The 23,436-nt window shown below is 43.9% G+C and overlaps 1 protein-coding gene and 1 pseudogene across 4 annotated transcripts in view; one reads left to right on the forward strand and one right to left on the reverse strand.

Moving 5' to 3' along the window:
* The window catches only part of GINM1 (glycosylated integral membrane protein 1), a 52,572-nt gene that overhangs the window by 22,611 nt on the left and 6,525 nt on the right, over positions 1 to 23,436 (forward strand). For 3 of the 4 annotated variants that reach the window (XM_004472796.4, XM_071212538.1, XM_058289696.2), the window contains 3 exons: positions 19,962 to 20,113; positions 20,831 to 20,987; positions 22,012 to 22,142. In XM_004472796.4, coding sequence (XP_004472853.2) covers positions 19,962 to 20,113; positions 20,831 to 20,987; positions 22,012 to 22,142 — 440 coding nt within the window. Of the gene's footprint in view, positions 1 to 4,880; positions 5,059 to 19,961; positions 20,114 to 20,830; positions 20,988 to 22,011; positions 22,143 to 23,436 lie in introns of all 4 variants that reach the window. The other variant, XM_071212539.1, reaches the window with a different exon arrangement.
* LOC105747531 (large ribosomal subunit protein uL1-like) lies at positions 3,428 to 4,079 on the reverse strand (annotated as a pseudogene).

The raw sequence follows: 23,436 nt of genomic DNA on the forward strand, positions 1-23,436 counted from the left end.
TCAAAAGGTCCTGCTTACAATGGGTTCACACCCACAGGAATGAATTAAGTTTAAGAACATGTTTTTCTGTGTTACATACAACTTCAAACTCTACACCTTTTTATCATTTTGGTTCCTCTGTTTACATCTTTGATCCATTTTCAGTCGATTTTTGTATACGGTGTGAAATAGAAGTCAGCCTTCATTCTCTTATATATGGATTTCCAGTTTTCCCAGCGCCATTTGTTTTTTATTTTACTTATTTATTTATTTAAAATTTTATTTCCCCAGGAGGTACAGGGATTGAACCTGGAACCTCATACATGTGCAGTGCACACTCAATATCTGAGCTACACCCACTCCACATCCATTTGTTGCAAAGACCATTCTTTCCCAATTGAGTAAAATTGGCACTCTTGTCAAAAATCATTTGGACTAGATAAGAATGTTCATTTTTGAACTCAGTTCTATTCCATTGGTCTATATGTCTTTCCTTGTGCCAGTACCATGTCGTTTTGATTCTGTACCTTGTAGCAAGTTTTAAAATCAGGAAATGTGAGTCCTCCAGCCAACAAGGGTGGTACACAAATATTCTGTTTCTCCTTCAGGGCACACTATAGAGTTGAATATTCCCAATCCTTTGAAGTTAAGCTTGGTCCCATGTCTTTCTCTAACCAGTGAAATGTGAGCAGAGTGGCTTGTATCATATCCAGTCAGAAGGTCTGTAAGTATCTAATTCTCCTTTTTCCACCATTATGGGTCCCAGTGTGAGACCATAAACCAGAAAAGCCATAAATTCCTAGATGAGACTACAACAACAAAAAACCCTGTGTGTCTTAAATGCACACGTACATTCTTAAGCACACGTACATTCTTAAGCACAGTAGCTATCTGTACTAGAACCACTGGTGCTACATCTCAATAACTTCAAAGAGGTGTTTACAATCTTGCAGATCCCAGCATAGCTCTGTGCCTTCCTTGTTCTTACCCCGTATAATCCCCGATAATGCACTGGGTGATGCAGAGTGCTACTCTGAACATTCCTGCAGCCGCCCTCGACCACCTTCCCAGTCTGTAAGTTCCTTAGTGAACTGTTACTGTTTTGCTATAGCGAATGGCCTGCTTTGATTTTCCATCTTAAGTGCCCATCAAAGTTTGGTAGAACCTATTCTGTCGGTTCACACAATGCCTACATCCAACATCTTGTGGCCATGTACAGTGAATGAGAAAAAAAACGATTGCTTGAAATCTTCATCACTTAGGGGTTGCTACAGCATAGCCTTGCCTTCCCTAAGCAGTACAACTAATGAGGAAAAGGAAGTAGTAAATACAGCATACTCTGTAGAGGAGGGTTTTTTTGTTTTGTTTTGTTTTGTTTTGTTTTGGTATCTTCAAAAAGCAACTACGTTGAGTTAAAATTTATATAAAATATATTCATTTTGTATGTACTGTGAATGAGTTTTAATCTAATCTGAACATCTCAATCTACTGTTTTAATAACTGTGTATTCTATTATGCTAATCAAAGTATAGAATAATTCCATCCTCTCAAACTGCCTGCAGTTTCCCAGGTAGACTGACAAAGCACCAGCTCCCGTCCTCCACTGCCTATGGTGGGAATGGTGCCCCAGGCATGCCCAGCAGTCCAGTTCGTGCAGGTGTAAAGCAGTTGAAGTTGCCCTGAGAGGATGCCCTTTCAGGACTGGGGATGGAGCCACAGGAGTGCCCGACAATCAGCACCAGTCTCTGCCGTGTAGAGTGTTCTACCCATGAATCTTCCCTGCAGATGGGCAGTCTCCCCTTCCTTCACTCTTCCAAGGATGTTGCAGGATGTTCTTCTGGTCTCCTGGGCCCCCCAAACACTGGGTGCTTTAGATAGCTCTGGGTGATTACTAACTGCCCTGTAGGACGAGCTGACTCTTGGAGCTCCTTATTGTGCTGCCATCTTGCCCCTACTCCTCTCTAATGTGTTTTTTATATCACCTGTTGTGTCTTTCATTCCCATAAGTTTTCAGATTCTTCTTTGTGCTCGCCCAGTGTCTTAATGTCCTTTATCGCTATATCCGTATTCTATTTCATCTCATTGATTTAATTAGGGGAGGTTTTTTATGAACCTTGTGGATTAGTTGTTTCAAATCCTGTGTCTTATCTGGTGCTTTGGTATATTCCTTTGCTTTCATTTTCTTAGTATGGTTTGTAAGTTTTTGCTGATGTCTAGACATGTTTTGTTTTGTTTTGTTTTAAGATTCATTTATTCCCTGCCCCCTCCCCAACCCCCTTTTTCTGCTCTCTGTGTCCATTCACTGTGTGTTCTTTCTATGTCTGCTTGTATTCTCATTAGGCGGCTCCGGGAACCACTCCTGGGACCTTCCGGAGTGGGAGAGAGGTGATCATTCTCTTGCGCCACCTCAGCTCCCTTTACTCCTACATCTCTTACTGTCTCTCCTCTGTGTCTCTTCTTGCATCATCTTGCTGTGCCAGCTCGCCATGTCAGCTGGCACTCTTGCGCGGGGTGGTACTCCTGTGCAGGGGCCACTGCCACATGGGGCAGCATTCCCGCGTGGGCTGGCACTCTGTGTGGGCCAGCTTGCTGTGCAGGCCAGCTTGTCTTCACCAGGAGGCCCTGGGCATCAAACCCTGGACCCTCCTATATGGTAGACGGGAGCCCAACTGCTTGAGCCACATCCGTTTCCCTAGACATCTGATTTTGATGTTGAGTTTACTCTGGTGCTTAATTTCTCTCACTTGCCTAGGGATTTAATGGGGGGAGGCAGCGTGTTACTTTGATTCTTGGTTCCACCTCTTCTGGGTCTTTAGGATTTTCCTTGTTTGGTTGTTCTAATCTGGGCCATGGACCCAGTAATGGGTTGTAGACCCGCTTCCAAGGGCCCTGGGGAGGGAGGCTGTAAAGGCCCAGAAAGGCTTTCTTATTTATTTCCTTTTATTTCCCTTGTATGCACTTACTTCCTTGGTCTTCCAGCAGATGGCGCCCCTCTGCATGCTCCTCAGCTCAAACCCTGGTCAGAATGTGTTGCCATAACACTGACCAGAACAGAGTGACAGAGGATCCTGCTTGAGGGCTATTCAGAGCCTCACAATCAAACTTTCTGAGAAGCTGTTCTTCAGCCTTTGTCAGCTGCCCTTTCCCTTTTCCTGGGTTGGAAATGATACCACTTCCCTCGGCATCCTCAATAACTGGTCATTAGGGAGGGTATTGGGAGGGATCAATTTCATTCTGGGTGGGCTCCCAGGAAAAACAGTGGCGTGGCCCCACCCAGCCTGGGAGGGCTTGTGGGACTCCACAGACCAGATGTGTTGGCCAAAGCAGAATCGGCCTTTGGCTACATCCTTTCCTCTCCCCTTTCCTGGGGAGATAGACCCCATAGCCACCAGCCAGAGGCTGGAGAAGTCAAAGCTGTCTGCTGTGAGGGAGGGGAATGGGTGCTGGCGGCTGCAGCTACAGGTTTTACTCACAGTGCAGGTGCTGGAGCTTGCCCATGGTGCCCTTGAAGTAAATCCAGTTCTTCCTGAGCACTGACACCAGGAATTTCATAGGCAGGTGGATGTTGTACACAAGCTTATCTGTCATCTTCACATGTCTAGCCACAGCTAGACACAGCACCTTCTTCATCCAGAACTTGATTGTGGGCTTCACCTCAACAACTTTGGCCACCATTTCTCATAGTGGGTCATCAGGGAAGAGAACTTGCCTGCCTTATTCAGGACTGAGGCCAGGATTTGTGGAATTTTTTTGATAAGAGACTCAGAAACCAAAAAGGCATCATATTTCTTGGCCAGTCTCTTCACCAGCTTTGTATTCTTGAGTTTCTTTAGTGCTTTGATGTCTGTGTGGGGGATGTCCACAGCCTTGGCCTCATCACAGTGTTGCTGGTCTCCCAGGAAACACAGAGAGGACTTGAGGTGGAGAGTAGACTTAAGCCTGATGGTGCCTGAGAAACATTGGTCCTTCTGAGGGTCGCAGTTCTTCAAGCTGATCAGCAGCTCCACCATTGCTAAAACCTTCCAACATTTGTGCTGGTTCCTGTGCAGGACTTCCTGCGCTGCCTCATAGAGGGAATTACGAGACACTTTGCTGCTCATAGGCTGTAGTGCTGCAATAACCAGGAGTCTCTACTGTGTTTTTATTCTGTTTCACTTATTTCTGCTCTAATCTTTGTTATTACTTCTTCTACTCACTTTGTGGTTAGTTTGCTCCAGTTTAGATCCTCCAGTTGAGAGGTTAGATCTCTTATTTGAGAACTTTTTTCTTTTTAAATGTAAGCATTCAGTGCTATAAATTTCCCTCTGAGGACTGCTTTTGCTGCATCCCATAAGTTTTGGTATGTTGTGCTTTTCAATTTCATTTGCCTCAAGATATTTCCTAATTTCCCTTGTGATTTCTTTTTGACCCTTTGGTTGTTTAAGAGTGTATTGCTTATTTTCCATATATTTGTGAAATTTCCATTTCACCCTCTGTTATTGTTTTCTATCTTAATTCCTTTGTGGTCAGAAAAGATATATGATAATATTTTAAAATTTATTAAGATTCGTTTTATGTCCTAACATATGGTCTATCCTAGAGAATGATCTATACTACTCAAGAAGAATGTGTATTCTGCTGTTGAGTGAAGTGTTCTATACATGTGTCTCAGGTCTAATTGGATAATAGGATCAATCAAGTCTTCTGTTTACTTACTGTTCTTCTTTCTAGATGTTCTATCCATCATCAAAAGTGATGGAGTTTTTTGTGGTATGTTTGTGTGTTTTGAGGTACCAGGGCTGGGAATTGAACTGGGACTTTGTATATGGGAAGCCAGCACTCAACCACTGAGCCAGATCAGCTCTCCTGAGTTGGTTTTTTCATTTGTTTACTTGTTGTTTGTTTTTGTTTTGCTTTTCTAGGAGGCACTGGGACCCGAACCTGGGACCTCCCATATGGAAAGCAGGTGCTCAACTGCTTAAGCCACATCTGTTCCCCAAAGTGGTGTTTTAATGTCTCCTCCTGTTAATGTAGAACCATCTATTTCTCTCTTCACATCTGTCAATATTTGCTTCACATATTTTGGGACTCTGCCATTGAGTGCGTATAAATTTATAATTATTATTGTTTAATTGATTCCTTTCTGTAGTGACCTTCTTTGTTCCTTGTAACCATTTTTTATACTAAAGCCAATTTTATTTGATATTAATACAGCTATCCAACTCCCTTTTGGTTACTATTTGCATGATACTTATTTTTTTCCATCCCTTCCCTTTCAATAACCTGTGTCTTTGAATTTAAGATAGGTCCCTTGTAAACAGCATATAGTTGTATCATGTATTTTTATCCGTTCTGCCAATCTCTACCTTCTGACTAGAAAGAAACTTTGGATTACGTATCTTCTTCTGCCATTTTGCTATTTGGTCTTTGTCAGTCTTATACTTTATGCCCCTCAATTTTTCCGTTAATGCCTACTTTAATATATATATATATGTGTGTGTGTGTGTGTGTGTGTATGTATGTATGTATATATGTATGAGAATATATATATGGTAGTGAACCATTTTGAGTCCCTTCTCATTTCCTCTGTACATATTTTTCAGATATTTTCTTTGTGGTTACCATGGGGCTTAAATTTAACTTCCTAAATCTATAATAGCTATCTTTGATTTAGTAACAACTTAACTTAAAATAGTATACACACGCTCTGTTCCTAAACGCCTCCATACCCGCAGCTTTTTGTCATACTTTTTACAAATTATATCTTTCTACATTGTATGTCTAAAGCCATAGTTTATTACTCTTATGCATTTGCATTTTAGCACCTGTAAGAAATAAAATGTGGAGTTACATACCAAAAAGTACAAGACAATAGTACTAATATTTATACTTACTCATATGGTGACCTTTAACACAGGTCTTTCTTTGTATTGCTTTAATCCACTGTCTAGTGTCCTTTCCTTTTTGTCTGAAGAATTTCCTTTAGCAATTGTCTGTAGAAAAGATCTACTGGTAATGAACTTCCTCAGCTTTTGTTTTTCTAAGAATGTTGTAATCTCTCATTTTTGAAAGAAAGTCTTGCTGGATTTAAATTTTTTTTTCTCCCAGTACCAGGGCCAAATATTGAACCTCGGAACTCGAATGTGAGAAGCTGGCCCTCAACCACTGAGCCACATGGGCTTCTCCGAGTTGGTTTTTTGGTTTGTTTTACTAGTTCTTTTGTCTTTTTGTTTTTTTTCCCCAGGAGGCACTGGGAACCTAACCCCGGGCCCCCATGTAGGAGACAGAAGTTGAACCACTTGAGGCACATTTTTGATCGGCAATTGTTTTCTTTCAGGACTTTATGTGTTTCATCCCATGCCTTCTTACCTCCATAGTTTCTGATGAGAAATTGTTACTTACTCTCATGGGGGCTCCCTTTTTTACATAATACATTACTTTTCTCTTGCAGCTTTCAGAACTCTCCTTGTCCTTGGTATTTGAGTATTTGGGAACTGCTGTGTGTCTGTGCTTGATTCTCTTCATGTTTATCCTGTTTGGGGTTCGTTCGGCTTCTCAGATGTGTATATTTATGTCTTCTGTTAAATTTGGAAAGTATTCTGCCATTATATCTTTGAATAACCCGTTTGCACCTTTCTTTCTTCACCTTCTGATATTCCTCAAATGCGATATTGGTATACTTGACTGTGTCCCACAGGACTGTTAGGCTCTGTACAGCTTTTTCACTCTTTTTCTTTCTGCTCCTCAGTGTGAATAATTTCAATTGCCTTGTCTTCAAGTTCCCTGATTCTTTCTTTTGGCAGGTTGGTCTTTTTTGCTGATGGTTTCTGATTTTTTATCTTGTTTCTTCAGGTGGTCCATCATTTTTCTTTTCTTTGCCTTATAGTCTTTTAGACACTGTGCACTTTAATCTGGAATATAATCCCTTGGGCTGTCTTGTCCTTAAATTTGTAACCATCTAGTGATATGACAGAGAATTCCTTCTGTACCAGGAGATGACAAGATAACCCAATACAAATAAATACATCAGAAAATACCTTTCATAGTCTGCAGATTGGCTCTGGGTTAGCTGGTGCTTTCCTTCAGCATTTAGCCCTCTGTCAAGAAGATCAGCCTGAGGTGAAAGCGAAGTGCAGGTCTTCTCTGTCTTATCTCAGCCTGTTTCTTTGTTTTTGTTTTTTTCTCAAAGATTTATTTTTATTTCTTTCTCCCCCCACCCCATCCCATTCCCCTGTTGTCTGCTCTCTCTGTCCATTCGCTGTGTGTTCTTCTGTGTCTACTTGTATTTTCGTTAGGTGGCTTTGGGAACTGATCCTGGAACCTTCTGGAGTAGGAGAGAGGCGATCACTCTCTTGTGCCACCTCAGTTCCCTGTTCTGCTACATCTTGTTTTCTCTCCTCTGTGTCTCTTGATGCCTCATCTTACTGTGCCAGCTCTCCACGTCAGCCAGCACTCCTGCGTGGGGTGGCTTTCCCACCTGAGGCAGCATTCCCATGGGGAGCGGCATTCCCACATGGGGCGGCATTCTCACGTGGGACGTCTCAGCCTGTTTCTTGTCCTGAGCTTGAGTTCACTCATGGCCTAGGAATTTCCCTGTTTATAGGAATTAGAATATTCCCTGTGCTCCCTAAGAAATAGCCTCCCCCTCCTTCCAGTGCAGTAGTGTATGTCTTAAAGCCAGTTAACCTTTGCCCAGCCCACTTTGACTTACTTGTTTTTTATACTGCTTTTGCTTTGCTGCCTGCAGGAAAAGTATGGGAAGGCAAGGCAGAAGTAAGAGTCCTGGTTCAGTTTTTGAAGACACCACTCGATAGACTGGTACGCACACACCCCACTGTGCACATTGGGGTGGCTCTGCTCCCTCTGGAACTGGGCCATGGACCCATAAAGGAAGCACAGGCTGCCTGTACACTGCCTCGGAAGGAGTGTGGGAGGGCCTATAGGGGGCACCATGAGCTTCTCTACTGTTTCTACAGCCTTGTTTTCTTGATTTGGCACTCACTCAGTTACTGACATTCTTTGACTGTTTTCCAGAGTTGTGAGGAGGATGGCTCTGCTAATTGTTGGTAGATGCTCAAAGATTCTGTGAGGAAACAGCAACCTGGAGCATCCTACGCTACCATATTGGTCATCTTGGTCAGTCCTGTCGTTGCTTTTTTATAGCACTCATAAAGTTAGAGTAACCCTTTAACTGCTTTCCTGTGTTTTGAGGACGGTGGCTCTGCCAGTTTTTCCTGGTTGTTCAATGATCCTTTAGGGTAACAGAAACCTGGAGCATCTTATGCCTCCATCTTGGTCACCCAGAAGTCTGGTTTGTTGTTTTGTTTTTTTTTTTTTAAAGATTTAGCTATTTATTTTTCCCACTTCCCCTCCTCCTACCCTGCTGTTTTTGCTGTCTGTGTTGTCTTCTCTTCTCATTTTCTCTCCTCTAGGATTCACCGGGATTCAATTCTGGAGGCTCCTGATGTGGAGAGAGGTTCCCTGTCAATTGCACCACCTCAGTTCCTGGTTTCTGCTCTTGCTTCACCTTAATTTTCCCCTTGTCTCTCTTTTGATGCGTCATCATCTTGCTGTGCGACTCACTTGCATGGGGCACTGGCTTACCATGCAGGCACTTGCGCAGGCACTGACTCAAACCACATGGGCACACTTTTTCTTCTTCCTTTTCACCAGGAGGCCCAGGGATCGAACCCAGGTCCTCCCATATGGTAGGCAGAAGCTCTGTCACTTGAACCACATCCACTTCCCAAGGAGCACTTTTATTTGTGGCTTTGTTTTCTGTGGCATTTTGTGGAATCTGGCTGAATCCTGCGTGAGTATAACTTCTGGAATGATCTCCTGACTTACTTTGAATTGTCTTAGCCATAAAAACTATTTTATTTGATGTTTCCCCGTTTTGATCAAGGTCTTTTTCAAACGCATAGCTGAGTAATGCTTGGTAACAAGTCCTTGGTGCCAGGGAGGCTCATCCCTGGGAGTCCTGTCCCACATCAGGGGAAGGTATTGAGGTTATTTGCAGTATTTAGTTTAGAGAAAAGGGCACATTTGATTAGCAAGGGGGTTTCCAGGAGGCAACTCTTGAGCATTAATTACAATTAGGTTTAGTTTTACTGTTACAGGAATAAGCTTCGTAAATGCAATCCAAGTCAAGATCTTGGCTTATTTGCCTATTTTCTTTCATTAGGCAAGACATATATTGCAGTGTTTCTGGCTATCTTATTTGAGGAAGCAGTAGGACTTCCCCAGGAGGGAAGTTTTTAAAATTTTTAAAATTTAGCAGTTTTAGGTTTACAGAAAATACATGTCAACAGTACATAGTTCCAGGAAGCAGACTTGGCCCAGTGGATAGGGCATCTGTCTACCACATGGGAGGTCCGTGGTTCAAACCCAGGCCTCCTTGACCCATGTGGAGCTGGCCCATGCACAGTGCTGGTGCGCGCAAGGAGTGCCATGCCACACAGGGGTGTTCCCCACATAGGGGAGCCCCGTGGACAAGGACTGCACCCCATAAGGAGAGCTGCCCAGTGTGAAAGAAAGTGCAGCCTGCCCAAGAATGGTGCCGCACACACGGAGAGCTGACACAACAAGATGACGTGGCAAAAAGAAACACAGATTCCCTTGCTGCTGGGAAAGAAGAAGACACAGCAAATAGACACAGAGAACAGACAACCAGGGCGGGGGGTGGGCAGGTAGGGGAGAGAAATAAATAAATACATAAATAAATCTTTAAAAAAGAAACAGTACATAGTTCCAAAATACCCCCTTCACACATACACTTTACCACTCGTTTTAAATATTTTTCCCATGTATCACTATATTCTTAACACCTTGTGGAATAATTTTACTGTATTTATATTAACCCCAGTACTCATCTGCTGCCAAAATCACTATTATACATTCCCTGTATTATCCTCCAGCTGTCCTCCAACTAACATGAACCTCCCTAGACTACCTGTTTCAGCCATAATCACATCCATAAATCAACAATGTTTGTTGATTTCCCAATCTCAGTGGGAAAGCTTTCAGTCTTTTACCACTGAATACTATGTTAGCTGTGGGTTTTTCATATATTCACATTACCATTTTGAGAAAGTTTCCTTCTATTTCTATATTTCAGAGAACGTTTTATCAAAAAAGGATGCTGTATTTTGTCAAATGCCTTTTCTGCATCTATTGAGATGATCATGTAATTTTTTAAAAAGATATATATATATTTTTTCCCCCTTCCCTCCTCCCACCCTGTTGTTTTTGCTGTCTGTGTTGTCTTTTCTTCTCATTTTCTCTCCTCTAGGATTCACCAGGATTCAATCCTGGAGACCTCTGATGTGGAGAGAGGTTCCCTGTCAATTGCGCCACCTCAGTTCCTGGTTTCTGCTGTGCTTCATCTTGACTCTCCCCTTGTCTTTCTTTTGATACATCATCATCTTGCTGTGTGACTCACTTGCACGGGCACTCACTCACCACACAGGCACTCGAATGGGCACTGGCTTACCCGTGCGGGCATGCTTTCTCTTCTTCTTTTTCACCAGGAGACCCCAGGGATTGAACCCAGGTCCTCCCAAATGGTAGGCAGAAGCTCTTTCAGTTGAGCCATATCTACTTTCTGGTCATGTGATTTTTTTTCTTCAGTTTATTAATGTGGTATATTACACTGATTGATTTTCTTCTGTTGAAACCACCCTACCATACCTGGTATAAAGCCCACTTGATCATGATATATAATTTTTAATGTGATTTTTAATTTGCTTAGCAAGTATTTTTTGAGGATTTCTGTCTATTTTCATTAGATAAATTGGTCTGTTTCTTTTTTCATATCTTTATTTGGCTTTGGTATTAGGGTTATTTTATCTTCATAGAATGAGTTTGGTAGCATTCCTTTCTATTCAATTTTTGGAAAGAGTTTGAGCAAGACTGGTATTAGATCTTCATTAAATGATTGGTAAAATTCAACTGTGAAGTCATCTGGTCCTGGACTTTTCATTTTGGGGAGATTTTTGATGAACGTTTCCATTTCTTGTCATTGGTTTATTGAGGTCTTCTATTTCTTCTAGGGTCACAGTGGGTTGTTTGTGGGTTTTTACAAATTTGTCCATTTCATCAGTGTTGTCTGGTTATTGGCATGCAGTTATTCATAGTATCCTGGTATGGTCTCTCTTATTTCTGTTGGCTCAGTAATAATGTCTCCCTTCTAATTTCTGATTTTCTTTATATGCATTTTTCTCATTTTTCTTTGTCAGTCTAGCTAAGGGTTTGTCAATTTTGTTAATCTTTGTTGAGACAAAGACTTATCGATTTTTTTTCTTTTGTTGCTCATGTTTTGGGTGTAAGGTTGAAGGTAACTACTGCCTACCACAAGATCTTGAAAATGTTTCCCTACATTTTCTTCTAGGAGTTTAATGGTTGTAGCTTTAATATTTAAGTCCTTGATCCATTTTGAGTTAATTTTTGTATAAGGTGTGAGCTGGGGTCCCCTTCCTTTCTTTTGGCTAAGGATATCCAGTTATCCTAGCACCATTTGTTGAATAGACTGTTCTGCCGCAGCTGGGTGGGCTTGGCAACCTTGTCAAAAATCACTCGACCGTAGATGTGAGGGTCAATTTCTGAGTTCTTGATTCAGTTCCATTGGTGAATATGTCTGTCTTTATGCTGGTACTATGCTGTTTAACCACTATAGCTAGGTAATATGCTTTAGTGTCCAGAAGTGAGTGTCCTCCAACAACTTCTTTTTAAAGAAATTTTTGGCTATTCATGGCCCCTTACCCTTCCAAATAAATTTGGGTAATGGGCTTTCCATTTCTGCAAAAAAGGCTATTGGGATTTTTATTGGGATTGTGTTGAATTTGTAAATCAGCTTGGGTAGATTTGACATCTTAATGATATTTAGTCTTCTGATCCATGAACACGGACTGTCCTTCCATTTATTTAGGTTTGCTTTGGTTTACTTTAGCAATGTTTTGTAGTTTTCTGAATACAGGTCCTTTATGTCCTTGGTTAAGTTCATTCCTAAATATTTGACTCTTTTAGTTGCTATTATAAATAGAAATTTTCCTGACTTCCTCCTCAGATTGCTTATCAATAGTGTATAGAAACACTACTGAAGTTTGCATATTAATCTTATACCTGCCATTTTGCTGAACATGTCTATTAATTCTAGTAGCTTTGTTGTGGATTTTTCAAAATTTTCTAGATATAGGATCATATCTTCAGTGAATAGCAACATTTTATTTCTTCCTTTCCTATTTGGTTACCTTTTATTTCTTTATCTTGCCTAATTGCTCCAGCTAGAACTTAATAGACAATATCAAACAACAGTGGTGACAGTGGGCATCCTTGTCTTTTTCCCATCTCAGCAGGAAAGATTTCAGTCTTTCACCATTGAGTACAGTGCTAGCTGTGGATTTTTCATATATGCACTTTACCATATTGAAAATCTTCCTTCTACTCCTATCTTTTAGAATATTTTTTTAATTAAAAGAAGACTGTATTTTGTCAAATGCCTTTTCTGTGACAATTGAGAGGATAATGTGATTTTTCTTCTTCATTTTATTAAAGTGGTATATTACACTCACTGACTTTCTGTGCTGAACCACCCCACCCTTGAATACCTAAGATAAAACTCACTTGATTGGGAAGCGGATGTGGCTCAAGCGATTGGGCTCCTATTTACCATTTCTGGTGTCCTGGTGAGGGCAAACTGGCCCACACTGCAGAGAGCTGGCCTGTGCCCCAAGCTGACGCAACAAAAAAGAGACGCAGAGGAGAGACACAGCAGACCAGGGAGCAGAGGTGGCTCAAGCAATTGAATGTCTCTCTCCCACACTGGGGGTCCTGGGATCGGTTCCCAGTGCCTCCTAAAGAGAAAGGTGAGAAGAGAAGACAGGCAGACACGGAAGAGTGCACAGCGAAAGTACAGAGAGAGCATACAGCTGTGCCACAGGCGGTGTATAATTGTTTTAATGTGTTTTTGGACTAGGTTTGCAAGGATTTTGTTGACTATTTTTGTATCTATATCCATGAGAGAAATTAATCTGTAACTTTCTTTGTTCATAGTATCTTTATGGTTTTGGTATTAGGGTGATGTTGGCTTCATAGAATAAGTTTCGTAGTGTTCCTTCCTGTTCAGTTTTTTGGAAGAGAGCTTGAGTAAGAATGGTATTATATCATCTGTGTGTGTGTGTGTGTGTGTGTGTGTGTGTGTGTTACTAGGGATAGGGATTAAACCCAGGACCTCGTATGTGGGAAGCCAACACTCAACAACTGAGCCACATCGGCTTCCCTGAGTTGGTTTTTTCGTTTGTTTGCTTGTTTTGTTTGCTTGTTTTTTAGGAGGCACCAGGGACCAAACTTGGGACTTCCCATGTAGGAATCAGGCAGTCAACCACTTGAGCCACATCTGCTCCCCTATATCTTTCTTTTTATTTTCAGGAGGCACCGGGAACTGAACCTAGGACCTCCCATGTGGAAGGGAGGTGCCAAATTGCTTGCGCCACCTCCATTACCCCTATATCATCTTTGAATGATTGGTCAAATTCACTTGTGAAGCCAACAAGTCTTAGGCTTTTCATTTTGGGGAGATTTTTGATGACTGTTTCAATCTCTTTACTCATTAATGGTCTGTTGAGGTCTTCTATTCTTCTAGGGTTAGTGTATGTTGCTCGTGTAATTTGTCTATTTTGTCTCTGTTGTCTAGTTTGTTGGCATTCAGTTGTCATAGTATCCTCTTATTATTTCTGTGGGGTATGTGGTAATGTCCCCCTTTCATCTCTGATTTTATTTATTTGCATCTTTTCTGTTGTTTTCTTTGTCAGTCCAGCTAAAGGTTTGTAGATTTTGTTGATATTCTCAAAGAACCAATTTTTGTTTTTATTGATTCTCTCTATTGGTTTTTGTTCTCAATTTCATTTATTTCTGCCCTGGTCTTTATTATTTCTTTCCTTCAGCCTGGTTTAGGATTAGTTTGCTGTTCTTCTAGTTCCTCCAGGTGTGCAGTTATGTTCTTGATTTTAGCTTTTTCTTCTTTTTTAATATAAGCATTGAGGGCTATAAATTTCCCTCTCGGCACTGCCTTTGCTGTATCCCATAGGTTTTGTCTGTTGTGGTCTTGTTTTCATTCATCTCAAGATATTTGCTAATTTCACCTTCAGTTTCTTTTTTGGTCCACTGATTGTTCAGGAGTATGTTATTCAGCCATTCAATTTTTAATACTCAATATTAGTACTATATATTTGTTAGTATATATGAGAGAACATTCTTATATTTGTTCTGTTAACCACAGTCCGTCATCCATCTACCACTGGATTCCCTGTTATATATAGTCTCATGCTTTGTATAGTCCATTCAAAATGTACGCTCAGTGGCTCTCATTTTCATCACAGAGGTGTGCTATCATCACGTCAGGCAATTTTAGAACATTTTCATTATTCCAAAAGGAAAAATCCCATAACCCTTATAATCCCTTATTGTTGTCCCTTAGGATTGAAATATCTTCTTGCCATTGATCAAAATATTACAATCCAAATAAATGGAAGAACATTCCATGTTCATGGATTGGAAGACTAAATATCATTAAGATGTCATTTCTATCCAAATTGGTACACAGATTCAATGCAATCCCAATTAAAATTCTAACAGCCTTTTTTTAAAGAAAAGGAAAACCTAATTATCAAATTTATTTAAAAGGGTAGGGGGCCACAAAGAGCCAGAAATATCTTAAAAAGGAGGAACAAAGTTGGAGGACTCTCACTTCTGGACCTTAAAGCATTACTTAGCTACAGTGGTAAAAACAGCATGGTACCGGTATAAAGATAGACACAGAGACCAGTGGAACTGAATCAAAAACTCAGACATAGACCCTCACATCTGTGGTCAAGTGAGTTTTGATAAGGCTGTCAAGCTTACCCACTTGGGGCAGAACTGTCTATTCAACAATGGTGCTGGGAGAACTGGATATCCACAGCCAAAGGAAAGAAAGAGGATCCCTACCTCACACCTGAGACACAGATTAACTCAAAACAAATCAAAGACCTAAATATAAAAGCTAGACCCATGAAACTCCTAGAAGAAAATGTAGGGAAACATCTTCAAGATCTTGTGGTAAGTGGTGGTTTTTTAAACCTTACACTGAAAGCGCAAACAACAAAAGAAAAAAGTGGACAAATGGCACCTCCTCCAACTTAACACCCCTTTGTGCTTCTCCCTCCAGTTTGGCCAGTGTGCATCATGTATCTTGGGGCACCCAGGTTACGCTTTGCGCTGAACAATTTCCTAGGTTTTGATAAAATGTAAACTGGCCCATATCCATCACTCCAGAATCATGCAGGACAATTCCAGCGCCCTAACTGTGCCCCGTGTTCCTTCCACCTCTTCTTCCCTCGTGTTCTTCTTGTTGTGTACAGTCCAATAGCATTTACGTGTATCCCTTCCACTGCCCCTTATTGTTTCCTGAATATCTGTGCTTCCTTCTGGGTCCATTTTTCTCCAGTCTAAAGAAGTCGCCTTAATATTTCTTTAATGCACTTGTTAACAGTTAATTATCTGAGCTTTTGTGTGTTTTTGTTTTGCCTTCATTTTAGGAGAATGTTTTTGGCGTATATAGAAACATATAGTAATGGTTTGTGGTTGTTTTTTTCTTAGCTCTTAAAGACTGATTTCCATTATCTTCTGGCTTCTGGTTTCCTTTGAGAATCAATGTCAGTTTTATTGTTGCTCCTTTGAGGATAAAATGTCTTTTTTTTTTTTCGGGCTGCTTTTAAGATTTTTTTCTTTGCCGGGTCTATTCATTTTACTGTGACGTTCCTAGCAGTGGTTTCCCCTGTATTGTCCTGTCTTGGGATTCTTTAATTTGTGACTCGATGTCTTTTGTCAGTTTTGGAAAAAGATGGGCATTATCTTCTCAGCAGTGCTACTACCCCATCTTCTTTCATCTTCCCTTCTTGTTTTCCATTTAAGTTACACCTTTCCACGGGCCCGCATGTGTATCTTATGCTTTTTTGTTTTTTCCATCCTTTCAAGATGCAAAGTCTCACATCATTACATCTAATTGAATTAATTTCATTTGTTGAACTTTAAGATTTATTTTTATTTATCCACCCCTCCTGCCTCTTGCTTGCTGTCTGCTTTCTGTGTCCATTTGCTGCGCGTTGTTCTGTGTCTGCTTGTCTCCCTTTGTTGCATCATCTTGCTGCACCAACTGTCCGTGATTGCGGGCTGTCAGCTGTCTGCGTTGTGCGGGCCAGCCCACCTTCACAAGGAGGCCCCGAGACACGAACCCAGGGCCCCCCAGAGGGTAGACGGGAGCGCGGGAGGCCGACTGACTGAGCCACAGCCACTTCCCTGAACCTGTTAATTTTAGTAACTTAAAGTTCCTGTCCACTAACTCTAGTAACTTTGAGTCCCTTGGGGTCTGCATTTTTCTCCTGATCCTCTCTCTTCGGTCTTATTGTTTATATTCTGTCTGAAAAATCAGAAAAGCTCTGGGCCATTTTCTCTCCCACAGGGAGGGTTTGCTCTAGCCCCGGCCACCACGCCAACAAGGGCTGGCACCGCACTGATCCAGGATGGCGCAGGGTTGGGGCTGGGAGCCCGTGCCTGGGCGGTCTCATCTGTCTCTCCTTCACTCCCACCCTCAGGTGTGGCTCTGCAGAGGCCCCGAGTGGCTGTGGGGGGCTACCCAGACCCCCCTCAGACACCCCAGAACCCGGAGCAGCCATAGTCCTGCTCACCTTCGAGTGGCTGTCATGTTGTCCCAGCCCAGACTCTCATCCCAGTCTCACTTTTCTATCAGCCACTGCTTCGAAGAGAAGAGCCACATGGGATGTCGACCTCCTCCTGCCTTCCCCCTCTCCAGGGTCCCGGCCTGCAGCCCTGCTTACCTCGGTCACCCTAAACTTGGCCGTGCCCGGCTGCACGGCGCGGCAGGGCGCTTTGCTGAGCTGCTCTGCCCCTGGCCGCGGCCTTGCGTTCATTCTCCACCTGTTCAGCCTGGGAAGTGGTGAACTTCCCGTGGGGAGAAGGAGCATGGGAGGCCGGGCTGGTCAGAGGGCTGGTCAGAGGGCGTCTCCTCGGCCTTCTCAGCTCCCCCTCCTGTCAGGTGTGGGTGTGGGTGTGGAGTGTGTGTGTGTTGTGTGGTTTTGCCAGTGGTTCTCAGAGGGCTGGTCTACTACGAACCAGCCCGTGAGAGCGAGGAGAAGAAGAGCCTGATTCCTGGTTTACGTGACGGTTCCACGGGCCTCGTGCTCGCTGGGATTTGGGACGCAGCCTGGCTGCTCATTCATCAGAGCCCCCTTTCCTGTCCTAGCAGCTGGTGGCCGCGCTTGCCCTTTGGTAGCTGGAATAAACGCCCATCATGTCCATTTACAAGAGGACTCTCCAAACATTAAACGCAGTATATGAGGTGCAGAGGTGCCCAAAGATGTACTTACCAAATCCAATGGATGTGTCATGATGATGGGAACGAGTGTTGTTGGGGGGGGGGGGGAGAGGGGGGGTGGGGGGGTGGGGTTGAATGGGACCTCACATATATATTTTTAATGTAATATTATTACAAATTCAATAAAAAATAAAAAAATTAAAAAAAAAAAACAAAAAAAAAAAACATTAAACGCAGACACAGGAAAACCTTCTTGATTTCTTGGGGGCTGTATTCGTTACCTATTTCTGCCTAACGAATCAAGCCACAGTGTCGCGGCCTATGATGACGGTCTCCGTCACCCGTGGTTGCTGTGGTGGAGGTTCTGCACTCGGCCCTGCTGAGCCTCCTGGCTGAGGGCCTGCCGCCGCTGCAGGATCCCCGGAAGGATCCGCTTCCCAGAGTACTCAGGGGGTGCTCGGAGGATGGAGCCCCCCGCCGAGGTGCTGGCCAGGGCCCTCCTCTGGCGCTGTTAGCCCGCGGCCTCTGCCACTTGGCGGCCACACGGGCCTCTGTGGAGCAGCCAACGAGACAGGCTGCAGCAGGGGCCGCTGGCACGGCGGAGGTCAGCCTCCTGCTCTCGTCCTGACGTGGCAGTCCACGGCCCGTGCTGAAGGCTCTGCGGGAGGGAACGACAAGGGGCTGGAACACCAGGAGACGGGCTCACTGGGCGCCCGTGATCCTGGGGTGTTAGAATACAGAGGACTTTTGTGGTAGATTTATTTTCTTTTGCAACAGAGGTTTATGATTCGGGGGCTGAAGAGTCACCACTGTGGTGTGATCACGTGGCTGCGTTTGCTCCTCCCAGGGGTGCACCTGCCTGCTGCTGAGGTAGGGAGACCCGTAGGTAAACTGTCAATTCAAGGCACGAGAGAGGGGGAGGTTTTACAGCAGTGAGCCTTGGAGATGAGCAACGTGAAAAAATACAGAGCCCGAAGAGACCTACCAGAGACTCGTCAAGGATGGGAAGCAGATGTGGCTCAGGTGTTGGTCTCCTGCCTACCACATAGGAGGTCCCAGGTTCAGTTCCTGGTGCCTCCTGGAGAAGATGAGAAAGACAATGAGCTGGCACAACAGGCAGGCATAGTGAGCCGATGCAACAAGATGATGTAACAAGGAGACACAAAGAGGAAACACAATGAGACGACAAACCAGAGAACTGATGTGGCTCAAGTGATTGGGTGCCTTTCTCCCATATGGGAGGTCCTGGGTTTGGTTCTTGGTGCCTTTTAAAGAGAAGACAAGCAGAAACAGCGAGTGCAAAAAACAGGGATGGGGGAGTAGTTAAGTAAATAAAAATAAACCTTTATACCATCTCCCAGATGAGTTTTTTTTTTTAATCAAAACTATTTTGGGAAGCAGACTTGGCCCAGTGGTTAGGGCATCCGTCTACCACATGGGAGGTCCACGGTTCAAACCCCAGGCCTCCTGACCCGTGTGGAGCTGGCCCATGCACAGTGCTGATGCACGCAAGGAGTGCCGTGCCACGCAGGGGTGTCCCCTGCGTAGGGGAGCCCCATGCACAAGGAGTGTGCCCTGTAAGGAGAGCTGCAGCCTGCCCAAGAATGGCGCCGCACACATGGAGAGTTGACGCAGCAAGATGACGCAACAAAAAGAAACACAGATTCCCGTGCTGCTGACAACAACAGAAGCGGGCAAAGAAGAACACACAGCAGATAGACACAGAGAACAGACAACTGGTGGCGGGGGGAGAAATAAATCTTTAAAAAAAAAAAAACTATTTTAGTAAGCAGGGAAGTGATACCATCAAAACTGTATTTTAGTAAGAGCAATCTGGCACGTCTGCGTAATCCCCTAAGTGGGAGTTTCTTAGAAACGTGTTAGGAGTGGTGGGGGTGCGTTCCAGACGAAGGGAGGGTCAGTTCAAACTGCTGTGCCTTCAGGAAGTACCTCTGGATCCCTGCGTGGAAAACAATCCTGTCAGCGTGAAGATCAGAAACAAACTGTTGGTGGCAGTTCTCTTGGTTTGAGTTGCTTTCTCTTTCTCTAGAAGAGTGCTCTCTGCAGCAGAGCAGGCGTGGCTCTGTGACCCAGGAGCACGTGCCACCCCCCAGCTCCGCTGGGCCGGGAGCTCCCAGCTAGACTGTCAGGGCCGGCAGGGCCATTAGCAGGGACTGGTGACGGGGCTTCCCACCCACTCCATCCCAGCTCTCTTCAGCGATCTCATCGCTGATTGGGGAAAAGACCGAAAAGCCCCAGTGTGCTTACTGCTTGGGGCCCTTCTGTCACTGGGTTTGGGCAGTGAATGAATGAATGGCTTCCTCTGCTGAAACATGGGTTTGGCTGTCTCTGTCCTGCTTTGCAAATGACCTCACAGACAGGAAAGTATTTCATACTTTCATACGAAATCTAAAGACCATAGAACATTTCTCCCCATTCAGATGAGTATAAGCAGTTGTAAGGATTTGTTAGCTCACTTTTGTCTTGAGAAATCTGAAAAATCCGGGATGCAGAAAGCAAAGGAGTTGGGATAGAACTGTCTTGTTCCATGTAAATGACATCGAAATAGTCAAATTCAGCAACAGACTTGGTGTTAATTTTTGTTCAAAGCTGTCAATTCTTTTTTTTTTTATAGTGAAGAATGAAAATCTAGAAAATCTGGAGGAAAAGGGGTATTTTGGAATTGTCAGTCTAAGGATTTTAGTTCATGAGTGGCCTATGACTTCTGGTTCCAGTTTGCAACTAATTGTCATTCAAGAAGAGGTAGTAGAGATTGATGGACAACAAGTAAGTTAGTATGCTTTTTAATTGGAAATTAAATTCTATTAATATTTACATTTGTGCTACGTATTATGCATGTATTAAATTATTTCATTGTGCTTCTAATTTGATAAGGAAGGCACCCTAACATTATCTGTACCCAATCATTTATAATTTTTGTTTTAGCTTTTTTTTTTTAGGAGGTATTGCTGATTGAACCTGGGACCTTGTACATGGGAAGCAGGTGCTTAACCACTGAGCTACATGCACTCCCCAATGAGAGCTGGTTCTTAGTTTGTTTTTAGGAGGTACCAGGGATCGAACCCGGAACCTCGAATACGGGAAGCAGGCACTCAACCCCGAGCCACACCCGTTCCTTAACTTTTAAATATTGATCATATTCATACATGTTTGTGTATCACTTTTAAATGTTATGTACATCATTTAACAGAGAAAAGAAATGAAGAGACTGAATTTGGTTCATCGCCCTGCCACCATTTGCTCTGGCTAAGTCTCCGTAACTAAGAGAAGTGGAACTGAGCCTAAGCTTGTAACAGAGAGCGCTAAAGCAGACTGAATGAGTCAGGTTGCAGGTTACATGCCCCACGGAGGGGAAAAATAGGGAAATTGTCTGAATGGGACAAGTTCCTTAGACACAGAAATCAGGCTGTAAAATTAAAAGTCTTATGGGGCTGTGACGTTATTTAAAATAAAGAGTAACTGCTTTTTTTTTTTCTTTCACAGGCACAACAGAAGGATGTGACCGAAATTGATATTTTAGTCAAGAATCAGGGAATACTCAGACATTCAAACTACACTGTTCCTTTGGAGGAAAGCATGCTGTACTCTATTTCCCGAGACAGTGACATTTTATTTACCCTTCCCAACCTCTCCAAAAAAGGTAATTTAAAAGAACCTTATTGAAAGTGTTAAGGAAATTCTTTCCTTGGTTGGTTGCTTCATTGTATATGCTTTGTTACAAGAGTATATGTGAAGGAAGCTCTCAACCACTGAGCTAGCTCCACTCTGCATTGTTTTTTGTTTTTTTTTTTAAGATTTATTTTTTATTTATTTCTCTCTCCCCTCCCCCCCCCAGTTGTCTGCTCTCTGTGTCCATTCGCTGTGTCTTCTTCTGTGACTGCTTCTATCCTTATCAGCAGCACTGGGAATCTGTGTTTCTTTTTGTTGTGTCATCTTGTGTCAGCTCTCCATGTGTGTGGAGACACTCCTGGGTAGGCTGCACTTTCTTTTGTGCTGGGCGGCTCTCCTTACAGGGTGCACTCCTTGCGCGTGGGGCTCCCCTACACGGGGAACACCCCTGCATGGCAGGGCACTCCTTGCACGCATCAGCACTGCGCATGGGCCAGCTCCACACGGGTCAAGGAGGCCCGGGGTTTGAACCCTGGACCTCCCATGTGGTAAACAGACACCCTAACCACTGGGCCAAGTCAGCTTCCCCATTGTTTATTTTTAATCCTAAGTAATGGAGAATGTCTGGAAGCTTCTTTCAGAAACGCTTTATAACAGTGTGTTACTTTACATGTCCTTCTAGGACCTATTTTGAGTTTTTGTAAGACGTGACCAGCGCTGGTCGCATAGCACCATCGTCCTGACTGTCCCTCTTACCCTGCGCAGTCAGCCTGATCTCAGAAAGGGTCAGTTAGCAGAACACGGGTTCAGTTTTCTACCAAAACACAGCACTTTCCAGTTTTTGACTTTCTGAGTGACTGCTGTCGCTCCCTTGTAACTGTCTTAGTTTATATACCTCCCTCCTGGCATTTAAATCAGCGAACAATCAAGTATGCTCACTTCTTTGCCCCACGGTAAATGTCCTTCCTCTCCTAAAAGTGCTTGGGTCCTAAGCTGCAGGCTGAGGGGGAGACAGCAGCACCCCCACACCCGGGCACTCGGCTTTTCCCCCGCAGTGGGCGCCGGCTCCCTGCAGACCACCAGCCAGGCCCTGCTCAGGACCGTGGAGACCACCAGCGAGGAGGACGCACTCCCTGGCAAGTTACCCGAGACGCCTCTCAGGGCCGAGCCGCCCTCTTCCTATAAGGTACGCGGGCGTTGGACCGTGTCTCTCTGACACAAGTAGGTACGGTCACAAGACCAGGCGCTGGCACTTAAGACAAGCCGCAGGCCGCCAGGGCTGGACCAGGGAGCGTTTTAAGAGGCTCATCGCTGCTCTGATGTGGTGTTTTTAGGGGTCCCTGGTTTTCCTTTTCAAGTGTCATCTAAGGATAATACAGCCGGACCACGAGGATCCAGGCACTGGGTCTCACTTTGTTTGGGAATTTTCGGTTCAGCAGCTTTCCTGTGCCATGTCTGTCATCCTGCACCTCCTGCCTCGATGGCGCAGACGCCAAGGTGCCCCCGATCTCATGCCACGGGGCAGCGCAGCGGCTGCAAGTCTCCTTGCTTGAGTCCGGCCGCCCGGGTTGAAGGCTTGGTCCTGCCATTACTAGTGGCCTGGTTTTGTTTTTTTGTTTTTGTTTTAGATGATTTTATTTTATTTTATTTTTTGTCTTTATTTTCTTAATATTACATTAAAAAAATATGAGGTCCCCATATACCCCACAGCCCACTCCTCCCCCCATAGCAACATTCTCCTCCATCATCATGAGACATTCATTGCATTTGGTGAATACATCTCTGAGCACCACTGCACTTCATGGTCAATGGTCCACATCATAGCCCACACTCCCCCACATCACCCAGCGGGCCATGGGAGGACATACAATGTCCAGTAACTGTCCCTGCAGCACCACCCAGGACAACTCCAAGTCCTGAAAACGCCCCCACATCACATCTCTTCCTCCCACTCCCTACCCCCAGCAGCCTCCATGGCCTCTTTCTCCACACCAAGGCCACATTTTCTTCGATTACTAATCACAATAGTTCATGAATAGAATATCAGTAAGTCCACTCTAATCCATACTCTATTCCTCCATCCTGTGGACCTTAGAATGGTTGTGTCCACTCCACATCTATATCAAGAGGGGGCTTAGATTCCACATGGATGCTGGATGCAATTCTCCTGCTTTCAGTTGCAGGCAGCCTTGGCTCCCTGGTGTGGTGGTTGACCTTCTTCACCTCCATGTTAGCTGAGTGGGGTAAGTCCAATAAACCAGAGTGTAGGAGTTGCAAGTCTGTTGAGGCTCAGGGCCTGGCTATCACAAGGTCAGTCCAGAGATTCAGGTCCCCTGGGTATACATTAAACCCCAGCACCAACCACAGTTTCAGTAAAAGTAAGAGAGACTTGTGGACAGAGATCACATCACATCTGAGTCCAGCTCCATCACACAGAAACACAAACTCCAAAGTAGGGCCAACAGACATGACACTGAACT

The sequence above is a fragment of the Dasypus novemcinctus genome, chromosome 28, assembly GCF_030445035.2.
Source record: "Dasypus novemcinctus isolate mDasNov1 chromosome 28, mDasNov1.1.hap2, whole genome shotgun sequence".
Lineage (NCBI taxonomy): Eukaryota > Metazoa > Chordata > Mammalia > Cingulata > Dasypodidae > Dasypus > Dasypus novemcinctus.